Genomic DNA, 24,783 nt, shown 5'->3' with positions numbered 1-24,783 from the left:
ATGAAGCAAGCTCCCATTAGCTTTGCTACTTATCTCCTGGCATTCATTGTTCTTCTTGCCACCGCTAGTGTATTGGTTGATGGGCAAAAGTGTAAGCCAAGTGGCAAGATTAAGGGAAAGAACCCTCCAAAGGGTCAATGCAATCAAGGTGATAATTCTGATTGCTGTAAGGCAGGCAAGTATTACACCATCTACAAGTGCTCGCCTCCTGTATCCAAGCGTACAAAGGCGACTTTAACTATCAACAGCTTTGAGAAAGGTGGAGAGGGCGGTGCACCGTCGGCATGTGATGGTAAGTACCACAGCGACGACGAGCCGGTGGTGGCATTGTTGTTGACCCCGTGTAGCTCAAAATGAGCATTGATTTTGATGATAACAAAACTCAAAGAGAATCTATCTAACCCAACTTTAAAGTGATGTGTAGATTCTTTATTTTATTCCTAAAGTATCTTTGAAGTTGCATCTAAGGAGAAAGGATACTCAAAGGCATTTCAAGACAAATTCAAAATGAGAAAAGAACAAGACTATGTAAGCCAAGACTCAAAGAAAAGGTATGAAAGGCATAGTATTGGAGATTGAGTCTTAGGTCTTTTGTGAAAAGAATGGATGAGAATTTAGTCATATGGAGCTCAAAAATAAAATTTTATTTTCTGATTACTTTTTCTCATCATGACCTTGGGTACTACCATTGAAATATTTTTAAGGTCTAAATCATTTGACATTGCAAGTTGAGATATGCAGCTGTTGACTTAGTTTGCTAATTGGTTTGCTAAATTTTTTAGTTTGCTAATGAGTTTGCTAAAAACGTTAGTTTACTAACCAGTTTACTGACTGCTCCTAAAATTTCATTAGTTTGCTAATTTATCAGAGCTGCTCAACTTCGCACAAAAGGACAAAATAACGGCTATTTTGTCTTGGGCAGTGTGTGTAACGTTCCAAAAGGGTTTCAAACGGTCTAAAATAATTTGGGACTATAAATACACATTCTTTACTTCATTTACACTTGATGAAAGCCTACATTTGAACTCCAACATTGATTTTTCATTTATTGCTTTCATTCAAGAGTTTTAAAGATTTTGAGCTTCCATTGGCAAATCAACTCATCTCTTCTTTATAGTTTGATTTGTATTGAGTAAGAGTGAGTGTTACAATGTTGAATTGCATTTAAGAGAGGTTGTACAAGCACCTATTGAAGCTTGAGAGAGAAAGTGCTTGTGATAGCACTTGTGAAGGTTTCAAGCTACCTTGAAAAAGCTTGGTGTTGAAAACTTGTAAAGGGCTTTTGGTCTCTTGCCTTCAAAAGAGCAAATAGTGGAGAGAAGACTCAAAGAGGGTTCTTTGAGAGAGTGGATGTAGGCTAGTTAAGCCGAACCACTATAAAAATCGTTGTGTTTGATCTCTCTAACCTTTACCTCCTTAATTTTGTGCAATTTAAATTTTACTTGCTATATATATGATATTGAATGTTGTTTGAATAAGATTGAATTGATGAATTTGAGTAAATATTGAGTGACTTGAGAAACAAATTGTATATTGTATGATACATGCCTTGTTAGATATTGCCATATACATTGATTAAGGGTTGAATTGCTACTTAGGAACACATTTTTGAAGCACATATTATTTTCAGTATATATAGAGTAGCACTTAGTTGAACAAAGCCACAATTTTTCATTAGGCTACAAGCAAGGGCCGAAAAATTGTTAAAGTCCAATTCACCCCCCTCTTGGACTATTTTTGGGATAACAAATTGGTATCAGAGCCTGTCTCTCTTGCTTAGGGTCTTACAACCTTAGAGTGATCCACAATGGCTAGTTCATCTAGTAATTCTGCCGGTATACCCGCACCATTAGTTGAAGGCTACTCAATCACTAGACCACCACTCTTTAATGGCACTAATTATTCATTTTGGAAAGTAAGAATGAGAAATTTCATACAATCTGTAGATATTGATGCATGGAGAATTATTAAAAATGGTCCACATGTTCCTCAAAAGAATGGTCCAGGAACTACAAAGGTTCCAAAACTTGAAGATGAATATGATGACAATGATTGGAAGAAAATTTCTATAAATGCTAAAGCTATTAATATTTTGCATTGCTCACTTGACCTTAATGAATACAATCGTGTTTCAGGATGTCAATCTGCTAAGAAAATTTGGGATAAGCTTGAAGTGACTTATGAAGGAACTGATGTTGTTAAAGAGTCCAAAGCAAACCTTCTTATTTGAGATTATGAGCTGTTTGAAATGAGGCCAGGAGAATCAATTGCGGATATGAGTACAAGGTTTACTGATCTTGTGAATCTTCTCAAAGCGCTTGGTAAAAGATTTGAGGAAGCTGAACTTGTGAAGAACATTCTTAGATCACTTCCAAAATCTTGGGAAGCAAAAACTACAGTTATCCAAGATACCAAGGATTTTAAAACTTTCACCTATGATGAACTCATTGGCTCTCTCATTGCACATGAGATGGTATACAAGAAAGATGAAGTTGAAAATGAGCAAAAGAAGAAGAAAAGCATTGCTCTCAAGTCAAATAAGGATGAAGAAAAGAAGAAAGGAGTTGCATTCAAAGTTGACTCAAGTGACAACTCAAATGCTTCAAGTGATGATGATGATGAAATGGCTATGCTTGCAAGAAAATTCAAAAGAGCTTTCAAGAAGGGAGGAAGCAAATACAAGAAATTCTTGAAAAAGTATACTCCCAAGGATAAACACTTCAGAGATTCAAAAGAAGAAATTGTATGTTATGAGTGTCACAAACCTGGACATATCAAGCCCAAATGTCCATTGCTCAAAAAGAAGAAAGGAAAAGAAGATAGGAGCAAGAAAGCTCTGAAAGTAGTTTGGAGCAACAGTGAAGAATCTTCAAATGATGAATCAAGCGACAAAGAGACTGCTCTTCTTTGTATGATGGCATTTGAAGAGAAAGTAGAGAGTTCACAAAAGGAAGAAGAAAGTGACAATGAGGTAAATTCTTATGAATCTCCTAATGTAGAAGAACTTGAACTTGCATTTGCTAGAGTATATAATGAGTATAGAAATTACAAGAGAAAATGCACTAAAATGAATTTAGAGATTGAATAATTGAGATCACAAAATATTGACATGTCAAATGTGCATAAAGAAAATGAATTTTATAAAGGACAAATTGCTTTGTTTAAAGAACTAGACTTAGAGTTGAAAACCTCAAAAGAAACTTGTGAAATGCTCATTGAGAAAAATAAAGTTCTTGAAGCTAAAGTAGAGTCTTTGACAAATGATTAGGCAAAATTTACAGAAGGAAAAGAAACTCTAGATGTACTTCTTGGAAACCAAAGAATTTCAAATGAGAAATATGGAATTGGTTTTGATGGTTTCATGAACTATGACAAGTACAAGAATCATTTCATTAAAGCATCTACATCCTCCTTGCCAAATGTTACATGTTATTATTGCAATAGAAAAGGTCATATGATTAGTTCTTGTGCACTTAGGAAAGGTCATCTTAAGGTAAAGAAGGTATGGGTACCAAAGGGAACCTTACCTAAGGTCACTAACCCCCAAGGACCCAAAGTTGCTTGGGTACCTAAAGTTCAATGATTAAATTTCAGGTTTGTTTCAAAGGGATAAAGGAAAGTGAAAAATGGTACATAGATAGTGGTTGTTCAAAGCACATGACTGGTGAAAAGGACAAGTTTTCAAAAATCACAATGAAAGGTGGAGGATACGTAAAATTTGGAGATAAAGGAAAAGGAAAAATAATTGGAAATGACACAATAGGAACCAAACCTTGTATTGAAGATGTGTCGCTTGTTGAAGGATTGAAGTACAACTTGCTAAGTGTAAGTCAACTTTGTGATAAAGGTTTTGAGGTAAAGTTTACTTCTTCTCTATGTACAATCAATAACTTAGATAATGATACATTGTTCATTGCCAATAGATCTAACAATGTTTACTTGCTTGACATGAATAATTTTGAAACTAATCATGTACATGTCTAGTATCTCTTGATAACTCTAGTTATTTGTGGCATAGAAGACTAGGTCATGCAAGCATGCATACACTCTCAAAATTATCTAAGAAAGAACTTGTTAATGGTCTTCCTAAGATTAATTATGAAAATGAATTTCAATGTAGAGCATGTGCACTAGGAAAGCATACTAGAGCATCTTTTAAATCTAAAAATATTGTGTCTACCACTAGGCCACTAGAATTGCTTCATCTTGATTTCTTTGGACTCGTAACTCCTACTAGTCTTGGTGGAAAGTCATATGCTTTAGTTATTGTTGATGACTATTCAAGATATACATGGACATTTTTCCTTGCTCATAAAGATGAAACTTTGGAAAAATTTTCCTCTTTTAGTAAAATGGTTCAAAATGAAAAAGGCTTTTGCATCTCATCTATAAGAAGTGACCATGGAACTGAATTTGAAAATCATTTGTTTGAGAAATATTGTGATAAACATGGAATCAATCATAATTTTTCAACTCCTAGAACACCACAACAAAATGGGGTAGTAGAAAGAAAAAATAGGACTTTGCAAGAAATGACTAGAACTATGTTGAGTGAAAATAATTTGCCAAAGTACTTTTGGGCTGAAGCTGTTAATACATCTTGCTATGTGTTGAATAGAGTTTTGATTAGACCAATTTTGAAAAAGACCCCCTATGAGCTATGGAAAGGAAGGAAATCAAATATCTCATATTTCAAAGCATTTGGTTGTAAGTGCTATATTTTAAATAACAAGAAGGATAACTTGAAGAAATTTGATGCTAAATCCGATGAAGGAATCTTTCTTGGGTATTCAACAAAGAGTAAAGCCTATAGAGTGTTTAATAGAAGAACTTTGGTTATTGAGGAAACTATTCATGTTTTGTTTGATGAGACTAACCCTTCTATTAGAAGGAAAAATGCTTGTGATGATAATAATGAGCAGATTTTTAGAAAAGAAAATTTAATATCAAGTCAAGAAATGGAACAAGTTGATGACAAAGATGAGGAAACTCAAGGAGAAACTACAATAGATGTCCATGATGCCAATGAAGATCAAATTAATGAAGAAATGCCAAATTTAGAAGAATTACAAGTAAATGAGCCCCAACATGAAGATTTACCTAAATAATGGAAATTCCATAGAAATCATCCTCAAGAAGACATTATTAATGATCCATCTCAAAGGATGATGACTAGAGCACAATTGAGAAGATATTTTGGTAATGTTGCTTTTGTTTCACAAATTGAACCTAAATGTTTTGAAGATGCTCAAAATGATGAAAGTTGGATTCTTGCCATGCAAGAAGAACTAAATCAATTTAAGAGAAATAAAGTTTGGAATTTAGTGCCTAAACCAAAAGATCATTCAATTATTGGTACTAAATGGGTTTTTAGAAACAAAATGGATGAAAAAGGCAATGTTGTTAGAAACAAAGCTAGACTAGTGGCTCAAGGCTACAACCAAGAGGAAGGGATTGATTTTGATGAAACCTTTGCTCCGATTGCTAGAATTGAGGCTATTAGGATGTTGTGCGCCTTTGCATGTTTCAAGGATTTTATGCTTTATCAAATGGATGTCAAGAGTGCATTTTTAAATGGTTATATTGATGAGGAAGTGTATGTTGCACAACCTCCAGGCTTTGAAAATCATGAGCATCCAAATCATGTTTATAAACTTACTAAAGCTTTATATGGTTTAAAGCAAGCTCCTAGAGCATGGTATGAAAGGCTTAGTAAATTCCTTTTACAAAATGATTTTCAAAGAGGCAAAGTGGATACAACACTTTTTATTAAGAAGCATCATGATGATATGCTCATTGTGCAAATTTATGTTGATGATATAATTTTTGGTGCTACTAACGAATCTCTTTGCAAGAAATTTTCTAAGATTATGCAGAATGAATTTGAAATGAGCATGATGGGTGAGCTCACATTCTTCCTTGGACTTCAAATTAAGCAAATGAATGATGGCATCTTCATAACTCAATCAAAGTATATCAAGGATATGCTAAAGAAATTTAAGATGAAAGATTTGAAGAGCATGGGCACCCCTATGAGTTCAACAATTAAAATGGACAGTGATGAAAAAGGTAAAGAAGTAGATACCAAGCTTTATAGAGGTATGATTGGCTCTCTTTTGTATCTTACTGCATCTAGGCCAGACATACACTTTAGTGTTTGCTTGTGTGCAAGATTTCAATCATGTCCAAAAGAATCTCATCTAAGTGCAGTTAAAAGGATTTTTAGATATCTCATTGGCTCACAATCAATTGGTTTATGGTATCCAAAGTGTGAATCATTTAATCTTGTTGGCTATAGTGACTCTGATTTTCTTTGGAAGTAGATTGGATAGAAAAAGTACTTGGTACTTGTCAATTTCTTGGTCTTGCACTAGTTTCTTGTACGATGAAACAAACTTCAGTAGCTTTATCTACAGCTGAGGCAGAATATATAGCTGCTGGTAGTTGTGTTGCTCAAATCTTATGGATGAAACAACAATTGGAAGATTTTGGCTTAAAATATAACCTTGTCCCAATTAGGTGTGACAACACAAGTGCCATAATGTAACACCCCTGATTTTTTATATATTATTATTGGGCTTCGTGTAGGTATCCTCAATTCGCGGAAATTCGACAGTTGTCCGGATCTGTGAATTTCCGGCCAGACAGACCAGCTACCAGAAAAGTCTCCGAATTGGATCGAGGTTTTGGCTACCCCACCATTGTCAGGCATCCCGAGCGCGTTCCCGAAGTCGGAATCGGCAAAGGTAAACCCGAACCTTGCTTTTTCGTAATTTTTTAGTGCTTAAATAGGATTAAAAATCCATAAAATATTCGTGGTAGCTTAGAAAATTACGATTCTTTTTGCAATAGCTTAGTAATATTTCTAAGGACCGCGAGCGAGTTTTATAATTTTTAGAGCTTATTTGAGCGGTTTTGCAAAATGATCAATTATAAGGACTAAATTGAAATTTTACATATTGTGATGAATGATTGATTTGATGGGCCCAGGAGGGGCTGTGTGATGTGATTGAGTTGTGGATATATGGATTGTGGATATAGAAGTGTGTTTTGAGCCCTTTTGCAGGTTGGGTAAGTCCTAGGTATAAGGGAGACTCTGCCGGATTTTCGGCACGACTTAGGACGTATTGGGTCTTTTCTTGATTTGTATTGAGTCATTTGTATTAAATAATTGTAATATAATTATCAGGTGAGCCGGGACAGCCTTCTTCCTTCGCCTAGCCGCCACAGTGATTGCCGTCAAGTCTGTGAGTAAAATATTAATTTTAATTGTAATTTCGATATTATTATATGTTCAGCATGCCCATGCATCACTTATATGCATATATTTATGTAGTTAAACTCTAGGCACGATTTATGATGCATTGATAACTGTTAAAGTGCCATGATGTTGTTGTGGTAATTTGGAGCAGTGTGCGTGCGTTGGCGTGCGTGTGATGTGGTGTGGACTATGGATAGGACGGGTAGTCACGGCTTGAGTTCTTCGCTGGGACCCGATCCTTCGAGGGGTAGTCACGGCTTGAGTTCTTCGCTGGGACCCTCGATTTGGTTATTAAGTGGAAGTCCGAGATGAGTTCTTGGCACGGGTTGGATTTAAGAGAGTGTATAGGATCGGCTCCCATATGTTATGATTGATGCTACGAGTGCGTGAGTGCTCCAAATTACCTTTTTGATGTTATGATGTGAAAATGATGTTGATGTTGCATTTCACTCTACAGGGTGCATTAGTTCTAGATAGTTATAGAGATTATGGTTAAAATTGATATTTTACTCTCTGAGTCGAACGCTCACTCCTGTTCAAAAATTTTTACAGGCCACAGGAGGATATTTTATTCTGGGTTAACCTGCTTTTCTACTTCGCAGGTTGTTTATCAATATTTGTGTAATTTTATTTACTCCTAGAATTTTCGCATGTGTTAGAAGTATTTATTGATTATGGTCTGTAATATTATTATCATGTTGGACCTGTAAACGTATAATGATATGCATGTTTGATGGATTGGATGAGGGAGCTGAGCTCCCATTTATTATTATGAGGATATGAGTATGTGGAGGGTGAGCTGAGCTCCCCAATTGAGTATTTATTGTGTTTACAGGTCGGGTGAGTCGAAAACTCCCCGTTGGAAAGTCCATTTTATGGCCGGACTCTGTCCGTTTGTTTTCTTGATACTGGGCCCAAATGGGCCTTAGAGTTGGGTTAATGAACAGTTAGGCTTACTACGGGCCTCGGGGGCTTTAGGCTGGCCCAGGTCCTAGTGCCGGTCCGGCCCATAGGTTGGGTCGTGACAAATGTGGTATCAGAGCTTAGGCTCCAGATTCATAGGGAAAAATTATCTAAGTGTTGGGAAGAGTCTACTAGGAGTCACATGCGGAGTATAGGATTCTATTTCGTCTTTTCCTGTAATTCTTTGTTTCTAGATTCTACGTTATACCTCGGGAAATATAAGATTACCTCAGTTAGTGTCTTGATTTTCGTGGAGTACACAGAAATGTGAAATAGAGTTAGTAGACATGTGAGATCTATCATGAGGATACGTACTCCAAGAAATGTTATATTTTTGTCAGTATGGGTTTAAATGGTGTGCCCATTTCGTGTAAGACACGAGTACATAAAAGTGAGTCTTAAAAGTACAGTTGCCCTAGATAAGGATGAGGATACCACTACTGGCAGTCATCAGTAGATGACCCAGTCAGAATAAGTTTGTGATAATAGAAGATTCGTGAGAGATAAGAAATTAGGAGACCTAGTCTGTCAGGACGTATCGTAGTAACTATACAATGTTCTCGATGTCTGCTCTGTAAGCTGCAGTCTGATGCACATGAGATTATTGTGTAGAGCTGCGTGCATCCCGTGGTGCTCCATAATGAGGGTGTTTGAGATGGCTTCTGTTTTGGTACGATTATGCGAGCGAGTTCTATATTTGCAGAGGAGTTGGGAACTCCTGGCTAAGAGTCTAGAGTTAGAATATTGAAAGGTCACAGTTGGGTGATAACTAGAGTCAGTGACTCAGTTACCCCAGCATGAGCTAGAGTTACATCAAGAGTTGCCATCAGACCAGAGGTTTCGGACTAGTTGCAAAGTAAATGTGACACTTATAGAGTGAGAATAGTATACCTTGTGTGTATCAGTATGGAATAAAGTACAACTCTACTACCTAGAGAAGGTCGAAACTATGAATTGATGATTTATAGAGCTATGATATGATAAAAGAGTCATTAACTTGACATGGTTCTGGCAAGGTGGTAGATGTAGTACCTTTGTTGCAGCAAGTTAGGATATAGTCCTATCTTTTCAGAATGGATCGAAAGTTATTACTAATAATGGTGACTAACCAAATAGTACCGCCCGGATGGGATGTAGAGTGTGGTAGAGAGTAGTTGGTGGGGTATCCTGCGGATGATACAAGTTCCATTATAGGAATCATATATAATCAGATCATGATGGATGTAAATCCTTTGAATTGGATGACGGGTTTGGGTACCCGAAATCTTAAGTTTTGGCTAGTTGAGTAAACATGGAAATTAATAATAATAATAATAATAATAATAATAATAATAATAATAATAATAATAATAACAAATAAATAAAATTATTGCAGAATTAGTTCTCGAGGTAGTAAGGGTATTATGTAAGCTAAGAATATAAATCATACAATAAAAGTATGACTGTAATTTCCTGAGTTCCTTTCTAACTTCATATCGTTCAAAACAATAGTATAATCTAATTATAATAGTGTTAAGAGTAATAAAGTAGCAAAGATAAATTATAGAAGGCCAATGGATAGAGAAAGTGCAGAATGAAAGTTTGGACAATTGATTGCAGATGCAATATAATCTAAATGCTAGTGGAAGTACTAGCTAGAGTGGTCAAAGGACCAAATCTGAGTAGCATAGACATGTGATAACGTGGTAGAGACTCTGAAAGATATAGTTTGCAGGTACAGCTGTCATGTTAGGAAGAAGAATGGAACCAGGGATAGAATAGTTAAGTTCTATTTTGGGTAAGACAAAGGAAATAAATGAAAGGACAACCTAAAGAGCGCATAATAAAAGGAACAAAGTTAAGATATAAGATAGGCTAAGTGTTATTCTTGGCAAGGAGAATGACAAGGATGGAAAACCCAAAATGGGACCACATTAGTGAGAAAAGTGATGGAGGTATGGAATACAATAATAATGAGTAAATGTTAGAAGGTGTGCGATGGTATTGCGGACTACCTAAATAGGTAGAGAAAGAGAAGTTAGTAAGCGATAAGTTGAATAAAAGTCGTCTAAGGGATCAAATAGGTATGATGAGAGGAAAAGAATGATAGATAATGACACATAGGTTTTAGGTTAGACTTTTGAGATAGTGAGAAGGTAGTTAGAGGTTCGTTATGAATGTCAGGCAAACATTTTTAGTGTGATCAACAGAATCACTTTGTAGTGAAGCAATAACGACAGGACAATAGTAGGGGTAGAACGAAAAGTGACAAGTCTGGATGGTTATAAATCACTAGAAAGTTCAAGGATCAAATTAATGACCCTAGATAAGGGTGGAATTAGTGTTGGAAGAATTTAGTAGTGAGAGAAATCTTTCAGAATCAACAAAAGTTAAGGGCACAATAAAAGCGATGATAGATATGAATCATAGGTCGAGTATAAGTAAAGTTAATAAATTATAAAATATTATGTCAAGAAGGAAAATGGTGCAGTAAAGGGTTCATGCAGATGATACCTTATAGGTAGAGCATAATTGTGCTAGGAGATGATGAAATTTGGAGAGAAAGACCAAGAAACTTAGGTGAAACGTTATAATATGACAATCAAGTGTAGTTGAATATAAGAGGATATTTTCTTTCTTTTCAAGTTTAGCTTGTGCTTTTGGTTCTAGAAGGTTATATAAGGAGCAATGAGTCAAGGAGACCTAGTTATTGAGAGTTTAGTAGGCACAAATTCATACATAATTTCCTGATATGAGAATGACAGTAAGTGCATACCTAGTATTAAGTATGAAAGGATGAACAGAGTAATGACAGGAGTTAAATTGAGTTAGCTACTAAGGCTTGCAATTGTTTTAAACTATGAGTGGAGGAAGTACTATTTATGGTTGAGATTCAATAGTGAAATTGTTCTTTGATGGGTAATTTAAGGTTGAAGTTTGGAGAGCTGTAGGTAGTAGATATGATTATATTAAGGAGAATGAACACGTGAAGTATCTTATTTGGAATTAAGGCATGACACATATTTCCTAAAGCCGTGTTAGTTCAGATGGAACTTATAGTTTATGGGGCTCATATTCATCCAGGATAAGCAATTTCCTACTAAGGCTGATAGGGAATGATAATGTTCTGATAGTTAAGTTGGAAAAAGGGGATACAAGAAAAAAAAATTTCTATGAGTAATTATAAGTGTTACATAAGGTGAAGAATGTCTTTGGTAGGAGTAAATCATAGGGTTAGAATTCTTGAAGTAATGAAACTAGTATTCAAGATAAGACTAAGAAATAAAAAGAAAGTTAAAGTTGATGATGGGATAGACATCTTTGAAGGAAAAGGTGTAAGGATGAGATAAGACTAAAATTAAGGAATAAGTACAGCAGGTTGAAATGATATCAACAATACCAAAAATAGGAAAAGGGAAGTGGATAAGATGCAAAGGACAGGAAGAGAGCTCGATAGAGTCAGTTATAATGATGAGGATAAGGAGTGTCTAACCACTGCCCCTGTGTTAACACTACCTATGAGCGGTGAAGGATACACCGTGTACTGTGACGCTTCCAGAGTTGGCCTAGGGTGTGTTTTGATGCGGAATGGAAAAGTAGTGGCTTATGCTTCAAGGCAGCTGAAGAGGCATGAGCAGAACTATCCCACCCATGATTTGGAAATGGCGGCTGTAGTCATTGCACTAAAAATCTGGAGACACTACCTGTATGGTGAAGTGTGCGAGATATACACCGACCATAAGAGTTTGAAGTACATCTTCCAACAGAGGGATTTAAACTTGAGACAGAGGAGATGGATGGAGCTTCTGGAAGACTATGATTGCCCCATCCAGTACCACCCTGGGAAGGCCAATGTAGTAGCAGATGCTTTAAGCAGAAAATCTTCTGGCAGTTTGGCGCACATTTGTGAGAGAAGAGATCGTTGATTCGGGAGGTACATGAGTTGATGGATCAAGGTTTAATCCTAGATCTTTCAGATGAGGGTATTGTTGGCTCACTTTTCAGTGAGGCCAGACTTGAGGGACAGAGTTAGAGTTTCCCAGCACAGAGACCAACAATTGATGAAGATTATAGAAAGAGTACAACAAGGTGAAGGTGGTGAGTTCGGATTTGCCAATGATGGCGCCCTAGTGCAAGGTTCTAGGATATGTGTGTCCAATGTGGACAACCTCAGGAATGAAATCATGCGAGAGGCACACTACACCTTTGGACAATGTCCACCTGAGTTCCACCAAGATGTACCATGATGTGAAAGATAGCTATTGGTGGAATGGCATGAAGAAAGACATAGCAGACTTTGTGTCCAAGTGCTTGACTTGTCAGAAGGTGAAGTTTGAACACTAGAGACCGTCAGGGAAGCTGCAAGAGCTCCCTATCCCAGAATGGAAGTGGGAAATGATCACTATGGATTTTGTGGTAGGTTGCCTCGTACCACGTGAGGATATGATTCGATATGGGTAATTGTAGACAGCTTGACCAAATCAGCTCACTTCTTACCTGTAAAGACTACATACTCTGTGGCACAGTATGCCCGGCTCTACATTCAAGAAATAGTCATATTGCATGGAGTTCCGGCTTCCATAATATCTGACAGAGGGCCCCAGTTCACTTCTCGGTTTTGGAGAAAGTTGCAGGAGGCACTTGGCACAGTTGAACTTTAGTACGGCTTTCCACCCTCAGACAGACGGACAGTCCGAAAAGACAATCCAAACACTGGAAGACATGCTTCGCATGAGTGTTTTGGATTTTGGAGGTCAATGGGATGATCAGCTAGCTTTGGTGGAGTTTGCCTATAACAACAGTTATCACTCCAGCATAGGAATGGCACCCTATGAGGCAATATATGGAAGAAAGTGTAGGTCTCCTCTGTGTTGGACAGAAATGGGGGAAGCGAAGGTGCATGATGTAAACCTAGTGCAGTACACTTCAGAGATAGTTCCTTTAATCAGGAAGCAGCTTGACTTTCGATGGCGAGAAGAGTTATGCAGACCCCAGACGAAGGGATGTGGAGTTTGCAGTGGGCGACTATGTATTCCTAAAGGTTTCTCCAATGAAGGGAGTCATGAGATTTGGAAAGAAGGGCAAGTTGGCACCTCAGTATATTGGACCTTTTGAGGTTACTAATAGAGTTGGAGCAGTTGCCTACCGGTTGGAGCTACCACCCAACCTCTCTCACGTTCATCCCGTGTTTCACATCTCCATGCTCAGGAAATACATTCCCGATCCTTCTCATGTACTGCAGCCGGATGTGATAGAGCTAAAAGAGAACTTGACATTTGAGGAGCCATAGTGGACTACCAAGTGAGACAGCTGAGATCAAAACAGATCCCTATGGTTAAGGTTTTGTGGAGGAGTCAGTCAGTGGAAGAATGCATCTGGGAGTTAGAATGGGACATGCGTAGCAAGTACCCTTATCTGTTCAATGTATAATCATGTGCTTTATTCTGCCTTGTGTAAAATTCGAGGACGAATTTTCTGTAAGGGGGGAAGAATGTAACACCCCTGATTTTTTATATATTATTATTGGGCTTCGTGTAGGTATCCTCAATTGCGGAAATTCGGTTGTCCGGATGCGTGAATTTCGGCGAACAGACTCTAGGAAAAGTCTCGAATGGATCGAGGTTTTGGCTACCCCACCATTGTCAGCATCGAGCGCGTTCGAAGTCGGAATCGGCAAAGGTAAACCGAACCTTGCGTTTTCGTAAAGATTTAGTGCTTAAATAGGATTAAAAATCCATAAAATATTCGTGGTAGCTTAGAAAATTATGATTCTTTTTGCAATAGCTTAGTAATATTTCTAAGGACCGCGGGGCAGATTTTTATAATTTTTAGAGCTTATTTGAGCAGTTTTTGCAAAAATGATCAATTATAAGGACTAAATTGAAATTTTACATATTGTGATGAATGATTGATTTGATGGGCGGGAGGGCTGTGTGATGTGATTGAGTTGTGGATATATGGATTGTGGATATAGAAGTGTGTTTTGAACCCTTTTGCAGGTTGGGTAGGTCCTAGGTATAAGGGAGACTCTGCCGGATTTTCGGCACGACTTAGGACGTATTGGGTCTTTTCTTGATTTGTATTGAGTCATTTGTATTAAATAATTGTAATATAATTATCAGGTGAGCCGGGACAGCCTTCTTCCTTCGCCTAGCCGCCACAGTGATTGCCGTCAAGTCTGTGAGTAAAATATTAATTTTAATTGTAATTTCGATATTATTATATGTTCAGCATGCCCATGCATCACTTATATGCATATATTTATGTAGTTAAACTCTAGGCACGATTTATGATGCATTGATAACTGTTAAAGTGCCATGATGTTGTTGTGGTAATTTGGAGCAGTATGCGTGCGTTGGCGTGCGTGTGATGTGGTGTGGACTATGGATAGGACGGGTAGTCACGGCTTGAGTTCTTATTGGGACCCGATCCTTCGAGGGTAGTCACGGCTTGAGTTCTTCACTGGGACCCTCGATTTGGTTATTAAGTGGAAGTCCGATTTGAGTTCTTGGCACTGAGTTGGATTTAAGAGAGTCGTATAGGGGATCGGCTCCCATATGTTATGATTGATGCTACGAGTGCGTGAGTGCTCCAAATTACCTTTTGATGTTATGATGTGAAAATGATGTTGATGTTGCATTTCACTCTACGAGTGCATTAGTTCTAGATAGTTATAGAGATTATGGTTAAAATTGATATTTTACTCTGCGAGTCGAACGCTCACTCTGTTCAAAAATTTTACAGCCACAGGAGGATATTTTATTAGGTTAACTCGCTTTTCTACTTCGCAGTTGTTTATCAATATTTGTGTAATTTTATTTACTCCAAGAATATCAGCAAGTGTTATAAGTATTTATTGATTATGGTCTGTAATATTAACATAATGTTGGACATGTAAACGTATAATGATATGCATGTTTGATGGATTGGATGAGGGAGCTGAGCTCCCATTTATTATTATGAGGATATGAGTATGTGGAGGGTGAGCTGAGCTCCCCAATTGAGTATTTATTGTGTTTACAGGTCGGGTGAGTCGAAAACTCCCCGTTGGAAAGTCCATTTTATGGCCGGACTCTGTCCGTTTGTTTTCTTGATACTGGGCCCAAATGGGCCTTAGAGTTGGGTTAATGAACAGTTAGGCTTACTACGGGCCTCGGGGGCTTTAGGCTGGCCCAGGTCCTAGTGCCGGTCCGGCCCATAGGTTGGGTCGTGACACATAAACTTGGTCAAAAATCCAGTCCAACATTCAAGAACTAAACACATTGAGATCAGACATCATTTTATTAGAGATCATGTTCAAAATGGAAATATCAAAATTGAGTTTGTTGCCTCTGAAAATCAACTTGCTAACATTTTTACAAAACCTCTTAATGAAGAAACATTTTGCAGAATTAGAAGGGAAATTGGTATGTGTGAACTAGTTGTTTGAAATTTTATTCATAATAATTTCATGATTTACATTTTGTTAAATATGTGAGTGATCTGCTGTAATATAGGGTTGCTAAGAAATCTTTAAAGAATATTAGCTAACTTGTTTGTGTTCTCATGAAATTAGTTTACTAAGTTGTATGCTAATATTGAGTGACTAAAATTAGTTTGCTATATCTTGTACTGTTCAAATTTCAAACCGAAAGGTGATTGTTCTTGAAATTTTTCTGCATGTCCAGCAATGCATTTATCTTTTCACATTTGATATCACATTCTCAGTGCTGTGTCAGACATGTAAAAATGTTTATGTGTGCATATAGGGACAGATAAACTTGTTTGAAATATAGAATAAAATAAAATAAAAAGTAAGAAAACTGGTTCAGTTGAAAGTACAGTGACACTGAAAAGCGCGGGACTCAAGAGGACTTAAACCCTCTGCCACACGAAACCCCCACGCTTTCTCTCTCTCCTCTGTATCGATTGTCGTCATCTCCCAAAACACACCCAATCTCTCTTTCTAGCGAAACATACCCTAACTCACCAAAAATCTCAAGTTTCCTTTCCTCTTCCTCTCTTCACTCACCGAAACACCATTACCCGATTTCATTTCTGTCTTAATGGCTCGCACCAAACGAAAATCCCCTGTTGCTGCAGCTGCTTCATCTTCCTCTTCAGCCTCTGACGATGTTCCTGTCGCGGCATTGCGAAAGAAAATGAAAGGAGAGCAAAACTTGCCGAAATCGAAATAAGCTAGTGAGTCTTCAAACTCGTCCAAGGGTGTCGAATCCTCTAAATCGATGCCAGAAAAGAAAAAGGCAGGACAGAAGCAAGGGATGGATACCAAACGAAAAATGCGTACCGAAAAATTTTCGGGTTCAGTGGATAAAGCATTGTTGGATTGCAAATTCATCAAATGGGAGAACTTTAATCAGGTAAACTTTCAATTTAAAGAGCTTTTTGAGTTTCAAGGATGGTTGGATGTGTGTGAATGTGAAAATGAGTACTACCATAGGCTTGTTCAAGAGTTTTATAGAACCATGAGAACTGTTGATGATGAGGATCGATTTGAAGTGATTTTGAATACCAACACATATAGTGTTTCTATTGAACTGATAGCCACGGCTTTGAAATTGCCCAATGATGGAAATAGAATTTCCACACATAAGGATGTTGCTAGGGTGGCAGGATTCAATCTGGTTGAGTTTGAAAATGAGGTGTTCCCTGCTAACACTGCCAAAAATGAGAAGTCCACTAGCACAAAGGCACTTCAACATATCAAAATCATTCACAGTATGGTGAACTATATTTTCTGTCCTAAATCTGGCAGTTATGGGTATTTGAGTCACTTGGACATGTGTATTATGTGGCATATTGTGCACAAAGTTAGATTGAATCTTGCTTATTTAATTTTCAAAAACATGTGCAAAGCTTATGGGATTGGAAAACTGCCGTATGCACACCTTCTGTCTGCTGTGTTTAAAGAGCTACATGTGAATGTTTCTAAGGAAAACTCTCGGGCTGACTTGATAGTGCTTAGAGAAATACATTCAGACATTGATGGGAGAAAGACACGATTTGAAAAGGGTAGTTCCTCCTCTGCTAAGGTTGATTCTGAATCAGCTAGTGCAGTTTTGAGTGAAATTCAAGGGACAAAAGCTACTGTTAATGAACATTTTAGTTCAACAAATCAGTCCCTTGACATTCTCAGAAAATTTGTGGATGTGGTTGACTATAAAGTGAGTCACCTGCTCACTCAAAATGAGGAGTTAAAGAAGCTGATTATGGATCTTCAGCAGGCCAAGGAAATTGGAGTTCCAACTAAAGTTGAGGCTGCTACTCAAGTTTCGGCTGATAAGGGAGAAAGCAACAAAGTTGAAGAGTCTCCTGCTGCTATGGCATATGAAAGTGGCCAAGTAGCTGAATCTGAACATGAACCTGCAGTGGATGCCCATGTTGAGCATGCTAGTGACCAGGTCCTTGAACCTAAGATTGGTCCTACAGCTGATGTACCTACTGAACTTAATGGTAAAACGGTTGTAGAAGCTGAAAATGAGTTACCAAAGGAAGGTGAAAAGGTTCTAGAATCTGAACAAGTAGTTGAACCTCCACCTGCACCACTAGTTGAGACTGCTGCCATTCCTACTCAGCACCAGGAAACTTCTTTAAAAGATCACCAAGCTAGTGCTCAAACTCAGCTATCTGCAACTGCTGCCCCTGCAGCAAAGAAAGGTAAGAAAAGGTACAAGTCCACCGTGTCAAATCCATACCAGACCCTCGCTGCTGCTCTTGAACCACATTCTGAAGAAGATGAGCCTGAGAAAAATGATCAAGTGGCTGAACAAGCACCTCAGCCCCTTGTTATTAAACTCCCTAGGAAGAAAATGGTGCCTTCAAAATCCACTCGCAGGAGTAACAGACTTAAATAGCATCTCATCTGGATTTTTAGTTTATTATCTGCATATTTAGTTTCCTAGTCTGTTTGCTACTATTGGTTTTTAGTTTGCTACTGTCTACCTTACTGCATTTACTTTGGGCTAACATGATTCTTTTTGGATTATTTTCTCCTGTTTCCTTTTTGATTGATGACAAAAAGGGGGAGAATGGATATGGATATGTGAATATGTGTTCATGTGAATATGTGTTCATACTTGTGTTGATGAACATGGAAATATGGAAATGTGTTGATATACTTGTGAAGTGTGATGATATGTGAATATGTGTTGATACTTGTGTTGATGGATATGTGTTTATACTGGTGTTTATACTTGCGAATTGTGAATATGCTTTATAGCATAAATTCAGGGGGAGCTTATAATAGATTTCTTGGAAATTATGTGCATATATTTAGGGGGAGCATTTTCGGTATACTATACTTGAATTTACATACTCACATAAACTTTCACACACTTTTATCTTTGATTGTTGATTCAGTTGAGTTTTGTCATCATCAAAAAGGGGGAGATTGTTGACCCCGTGTAGCTCAAAATGAGCATTGATTTTGATGATAACAAAACTCAAAGAGAATCTATCTAATCCAACTTTAAAGTGATGTGTAGATTCTTTATTTTATTCCTAAAGTATCTTTGAAGTTGCATCTAAGGAGAAAGGATACTCAAAGGCATTTCAAGACAAATTCAAAATGAGAAAAGAACAAGACTATGTAAGCCAAGACTCAAAGAAAAGGTATGAAAGGCATAGTATTGGAGATTGAGTCTTAGGTCTTTTGTGAAAAGAATGGATGAGAATTTAGTCATATGGAGCTCAAAAATAAAATTTTATTTTCTGATTACTTTTTCTCATCATGACTTTGGGTACTACCATTGAAATATTTTTAAGGTCTAAATCATTTGACATTGCAAGTTGAGATATGCAGTTGTTGACTTAGTTTGCTAACTGGTTTGCTAAATTTTTTAGTTTGCTAATGAGTTTGCTAAAAAAGTTAGTTTACTACCAGTTTACTGACTGCTCCTAAAATTTCATTAGTTTGCTAATTTATTAGAGCTGCTCAACTTCGCATAAAAGGACAAAATAACGGCTATTTTGTCTTGGACAGTGTGTGTAACGTTCCAAAAGGGTTTCAAACGGTCTAAAATAATTTGGGACTATAAATACACATTCTTTACTTCATTTACACTTGATGAAAGCCTACATTTGAACTCCAACATTGATTTTTCATTTATTGCTTTCATTCAAGAGCTTTAAAGATTTTGAACTTCCATTGGCAAATCAACTCATCTCTTCTTTATAGTTTGATTTGTATTGAGTAAGAGTGAGTGTTACAATATTGAATTGCATTTAAGAGAGGTTGTACAAGCACCTATTGAAGCTTGAGAGAGAAAGTGCTTGTGATAGCACTTGTGAAGGTTTCAAGCTACCTTGTAAAAGCTTGGTGTTGAAAAGTTGTAAAGGGCTTTTGGTCTCTTGCCTTCAAAAGAGCAAATAGTGGAGAGAAGACTCAAAGAGGGTTCTTTGAGAGAGTGGATGTAGGCTAGTTAAGCCGAACCACTATAAAAATCGTTGTGTTTGATCTCTCTAACCTTTACCTCCTTAATTTTGTGCAATTTAAATTTTACTTGCCATATATATGATATTGAATGTTGTTTGAATAAGATTGAATTGATGAATTTGAGTACATATTGAGTGACTTGAGAAACAAATTGTATATTGTATGATACATGCTTTGTTAGATATTGCCATATACATTGATTGATGGTTGAATTGCTACTTAGGAACACATTTTTGAAGCACATATTATTTTCAGTATATATAGAGTAGCACTTAGTTGAACAAAGCCACAATTTTTCATTAGGCTACAAGCAAGGGCCGAAAAATTGTTAAAGTCCAATTCACCCCCCTCTTGGACTATTTTTGGGACAACAATTGTCAACGGGGTGGTTCAATAACAAGAAGAGGTGTCACAATTACATCACCGTTCGTGGAAATGGAAGGAGTGTGAAGGCTATGGTAGTGGATGAGTGTGACTCATCTATGGGATGTGATAGCGATCATGGCTACCAGCCACCATGCTCAAATAATATCGTTGATGCCTCTAAGGCAGTTTGGAAAGCTTTAGGTGTTAAAGAAAGTGATGACAGATGGGGATTTATGGAGGTGACCTGGTCTCATGCTTGATTTCCATTGCTGTGGTTTTTCCTTCTGCTTCTTAACAGAATGTTTTTGTTTAAGACTGCCTCAATAAGATTGCTTAAAGCAAGGCAGTATCGATTTCATACTTTTTACACTACCCAGTTGGAGGGATGATAGTGTCAATAAGACTGTTCATGCGTTGAATCTAAGTGCAATGCTTCAATCACATTGAAAAATAATGGTATTCTACCTTCCAAATTAAATCCACTGAATTTAGATTTTAAAGATCAGTATCTGTCTCTTATCACCAAGCTTGCCTTGCACCATATTATCTTCATTCAACTGCTGATAAACCATGTTATCGTCCTGCGAATAGCTAGACTGCAGCATATCCCCAAGAAAATTCCTTTTTCCCAATATATATATTATTCCATGGGGCTAGCTCCATCATTAGGTGAATCTTCCTAGTAATGGACCCAGCCAAGTTGGTCTTCACTCTTCATTCAGGTGAATCTTCGCTGATAGAAAATTCTGCGGAACATGTAGGAGCTTTGGCTGCTGGCTCATTAATTTGCAATTGCTGTCACATATTCCCTGTATTGTCGTTATGTATTTATTTTTTGTATTGTGGTGCGATTAAATTTACTGATAATAAAAATAAAAGCAATCACTTTCATGATAAAATAGGTGAAACCCACATCTTTGTATCCCAAGTTTATAATTATTCCATACAACGGTTGCATGTAAAATAAATGGATTTTAATCGTTGATTATGATGACATCATAAGAAACCATTTGCACAAAAAACTATAAATCCAGCAGTCTTGTTGTAATTTTTTCACTTTTCAGTTCAAAATTTACGTCCTTTTATGCCCATCTTTCTATACATGTACCCACAATTTAAACATCCTATCAACACCAACAATTAACATCAAGCAACATCAATACTCCGAAAAAAGAAGCAAATTCTCATCGGCTTTACTTATATCCTATTCTTCTTTCTTCTTGTTGCTGCAACTACTGTAAGGGTTGAGGAAGGTGAAGGGAAAGAAAACTCCAAAGGGTGACTCTAACCAAGATAATGATGCTGATTGCTGAAGAGGAAGGCAAGTATTACACTGCCCATAAGTGTTCACGCCCGTGTCCGAACATATATAAAAAGGCGATTTTAACCATCAATAGCTTTGAAGAGGGTGGAGATGACATCTCACCATCATATTGTTGTGGCAAGGACCGTGATGATGACACGCCTGTGGAAGCCTTGTCGACAATATGGTTCTATAACAAGAAGAGGTGCCACTATTATTACATTAACATTCATGGGAATGGAATGAGTGTCAAGGCTTTGGTGGTGGATGAATATGTGACTTTACCATGGGACGTGATAATGAACATAGTTTCCAGCCACCGTGCTCATAATATCGTTAACGTTCCGAAAGCAGTTTGGAAGGCGTGAGGTACTAAAGAAAGTGATGGATGAATATCACGCGATTTGATGCTTGATTTCAACTTACTTGTAATAGGAACGCATCAAAGTTTGAAAGTGCAATGAAAATGGCCAGGTAATATCTGCCTTCTAAATTAAATCTCAACTTGCGTTTTAAAATTGGTGTCTGTTTAGAATAAGAAAAATTCTTACCTAAATCAAATTTATTATAGACTCAAAATATAAAGGGGGTCTCACTATATATCTTATATATTAGATTTATGGTAAACCCAATCTAGGTAAAAAAAGTCTTTAGAATAAAAGGCCTAATAAAAAAAAGCTAATCCTTATTACATTTTGATAATTTTCTAATTCTTTTAATTTTAGTAGAATATGTCAAAAATTTAAAATGTATAAAAATTTAACTCAAAATCGAAATTGGATATAAGGGAGAATGCCTCAACTTATGCAGCACTCCACCTACTATCACTATATATAAAACAAATAAAGTTTTCCTTGAAAGTGTTAAAGCTTGGCTTAGTAATTATTAATTATTACTTTTTCTTTAATTTTATTATATTAATATTTTATTTTTTCTTTAAGCATGTCAGTTATATTTAAGACTAATACATATTGTAATTCATGTAATAATTAATAAAAAAAAGTAATTAATTGTTTTTATTACAATATTGATTGTGACTCAATTATTATAATTATTATTATTTAAAATAAAAATAATTTAGTTTCTTACTATAATTTAATTAATTTAATTTAATAATTGTCACCTTTTTAATAGAATTTTCTTTGGTTTCATAGACTTAATTATAGCCGGCTAATTAATTTGTCGTTTAATTATTAAAAATTATCTTATTTAATTATTTTCGTATGTAAATAAAAATTATTTTCTTTGATGTTATTATATTAATATTTTAATTTTTTCCTTAAATCATTTAAATTTTATTTAAGAAATCACTCCAAAATTGCTCTATTTGGCCTTATAAAATTGCTTTCTTTATTTAATTCATCTTTTTAAGATTAATAAATATTGTAACCTATGTAATTATTTAATAAAAGAAAATAACTACTTTTTATCATAATATTGATTGTCATTTAATTATCATAATTGTCATTATTGTTTTAAATAAAAAGTAAATTTAATACTATAATCGTAGCTAAAATTTACAATATATGTAACTATATTTATTTAATTAAATTTGAATGTTTTTAATATTATTTATCTACTAATCATTATGATAACATTTTATATATTTTTTAATATTTTTCATTTGTTTTTTTTTATTAGTGATGATATATTTTAATTATATATATATTAATTTATTTATTTTTTCATAGAAATTGCAAAAAGTGATAAAAAAATATAAATTTATTAAAAATCTAAATTTGATATATAAAAATTATAAATAAGTATTAAAGTAATAGTATTATGGCACATGTATAAATTTTAATAATCGAATTATAAAAAAAATAAAAAATAATTTTAATAAAAAATAAATATTAAAATTTGAATTAAATAAATAAAAAAATTAATTTCTATTAAATTTGTGCATATCACAAACATTTAGCTAGTTTATATAAAGTAATAGTCCCACTTGCCACATATGACTAAATAAAATTGAGATCTTTAATCATGGTTAACAATCTAACTCAAGGATAAAAATGTAAATTTAACTTTTAGAAACCCTATGAAAGCATTGTCATTTGTAAAATTTGATTTAGAATTTTTATGTATTAAAATGACTTTCTAATTTCATTTAAATAAATAAAACTCAAAATTAATTAAATAAAGTTAAGTTTCAACCTTTAAATCTTTTAAATCAAGTGAAATTTGACTTGACTTAGTGTATTTACACGCCTAATTCATTGGCATGGAGAAAATTAGAAATAATTTAAATAATTGAAACAAAAGTCATTAACTTATCAATCACGACTTGATGATAATTAGGACTTACTTTCACTGTTAATTATAATTAGGACTTGCTTCCCATGAAAATGAAAAGTAGGGGGAGGAATACTAATTGCATGGAGAAAATTAGTAATAGTGGGCCTATAATTTAAATAATTGAAGCAAAGTCATCAACTTGTAAGGATATTATTAACTACAAGCTTCCTCAGTGAAAAAATATAGGCCCCATTTTCTATAATCAAGGAAAAATTAAATGTTTGAGTCTAATTTATTTTAAATGTATTTAATAATTAGTCTAATTTAAGACTTACTTTTAGTTTTATACTTTTCTATAATTAAAGAAAAATTGAATGTTAAATAGTATAAGAGAGTATTATTTTTTTTAGTGCTCTCGATGTATTAATTTAATAATTAACCCAACTCATTAGTTAGGACTTGATGATAATAATCAGGACTTACTTTCAGTATTATACTTCGATTGGAAATCAAAAATAGGAGGAAGAATATTGCTCGCAAGGAGAAAATTAGTAGTAGTAGGCCTCTAATTGAAATAATTGAAGAAAAAGTCATCAACTTATCAATCACAACATGCATGATGATAATCAGGACTTACTGTCAATGTTATGTGATCAATTCTCATTCACTGGTGGTTCTTATTTTCTCCTTCTACGAGCAAATACATTCTTGCTTGTACTCAGGAGTATATATATATATATATATATATATATATATATATATATATATATATATATATATATATATTACACAATAATTCATAAGCCCAAAAGCACCCCATTCAAATTAGTCATAATTTGAACCAAAGAGTTAAAAAGATGAAAATAAATCAATGTGCCCTTACTTTGCGTGTAGCTATTAATGATTTTAATATATAAATAAATATAAAAATATTTTAAATTTATTATTAATTATTATGTATTTTATTTTTATTAATTTTTATGTAATTGAACTTTTTGTCTCTCAAATTTTTAATGAGATTTCATATATTACAAAAATAAAAAATATTTTTAATAGAAAAATAAAAAATAAAACACAAATAAAAATATGAAATAATTTGAGATTGATTAAATCATATGATTATTTTTATTATTTTAAAATGTAAAAAAATTATATTATATTAATATATTAAAAAATATTCAAACATTTTCTTCATTAATAATATTAATACTATTCTAAAAAAAAGATATTAATAATATG

The 24,783-nt window shown here is 35.1% G+C and overlaps 1 protein-coding gene and 1 pseudogene across 1 annotated transcript; both read left to right on the top strand.

The window, feature by feature from the left end:
- LOC131183246 (kiwellin-1-like) lies at positions 1 to 20,263 on the top strand. The gene is made up of 2 exons (XM_058153669.1): positions 1 to 326; positions 20,011 to 20,263. Exons 1-2 carry the CDS (start codon positions 1 to 3, stop codon positions 20,261 to 20,263), a joined length of 579 nt encoding a protein of 192 aa, XP_058009652.1.
- Positions 20,264 to 20,688: 425 nt separating this feature from the next.
- On the top strand, positions 20,689 to 21,674 carry LOC131182871 (kiwellin-1-like; annotated as a pseudogene).
- Positions 21,675 to 24,783: the final 3,109 nt, after the last annotated feature.

Source organism: Hevea brasiliensis, chromosome 9 (assembly GCF_030052815.1).
Source record: "Hevea brasiliensis isolate MT/VB/25A 57/8 chromosome 9, ASM3005281v1, whole genome shotgun sequence".
NCBI lineage: Eukaryota > Viridiplantae > Streptophyta > Magnoliopsida > Malpighiales > Euphorbiaceae > Hevea > Hevea brasiliensis.
The sequence above is the reverse complement of the archived record's forward strand: the minus strand, read 5'-3'. Positions and strand labels throughout refer to the sequence as shown.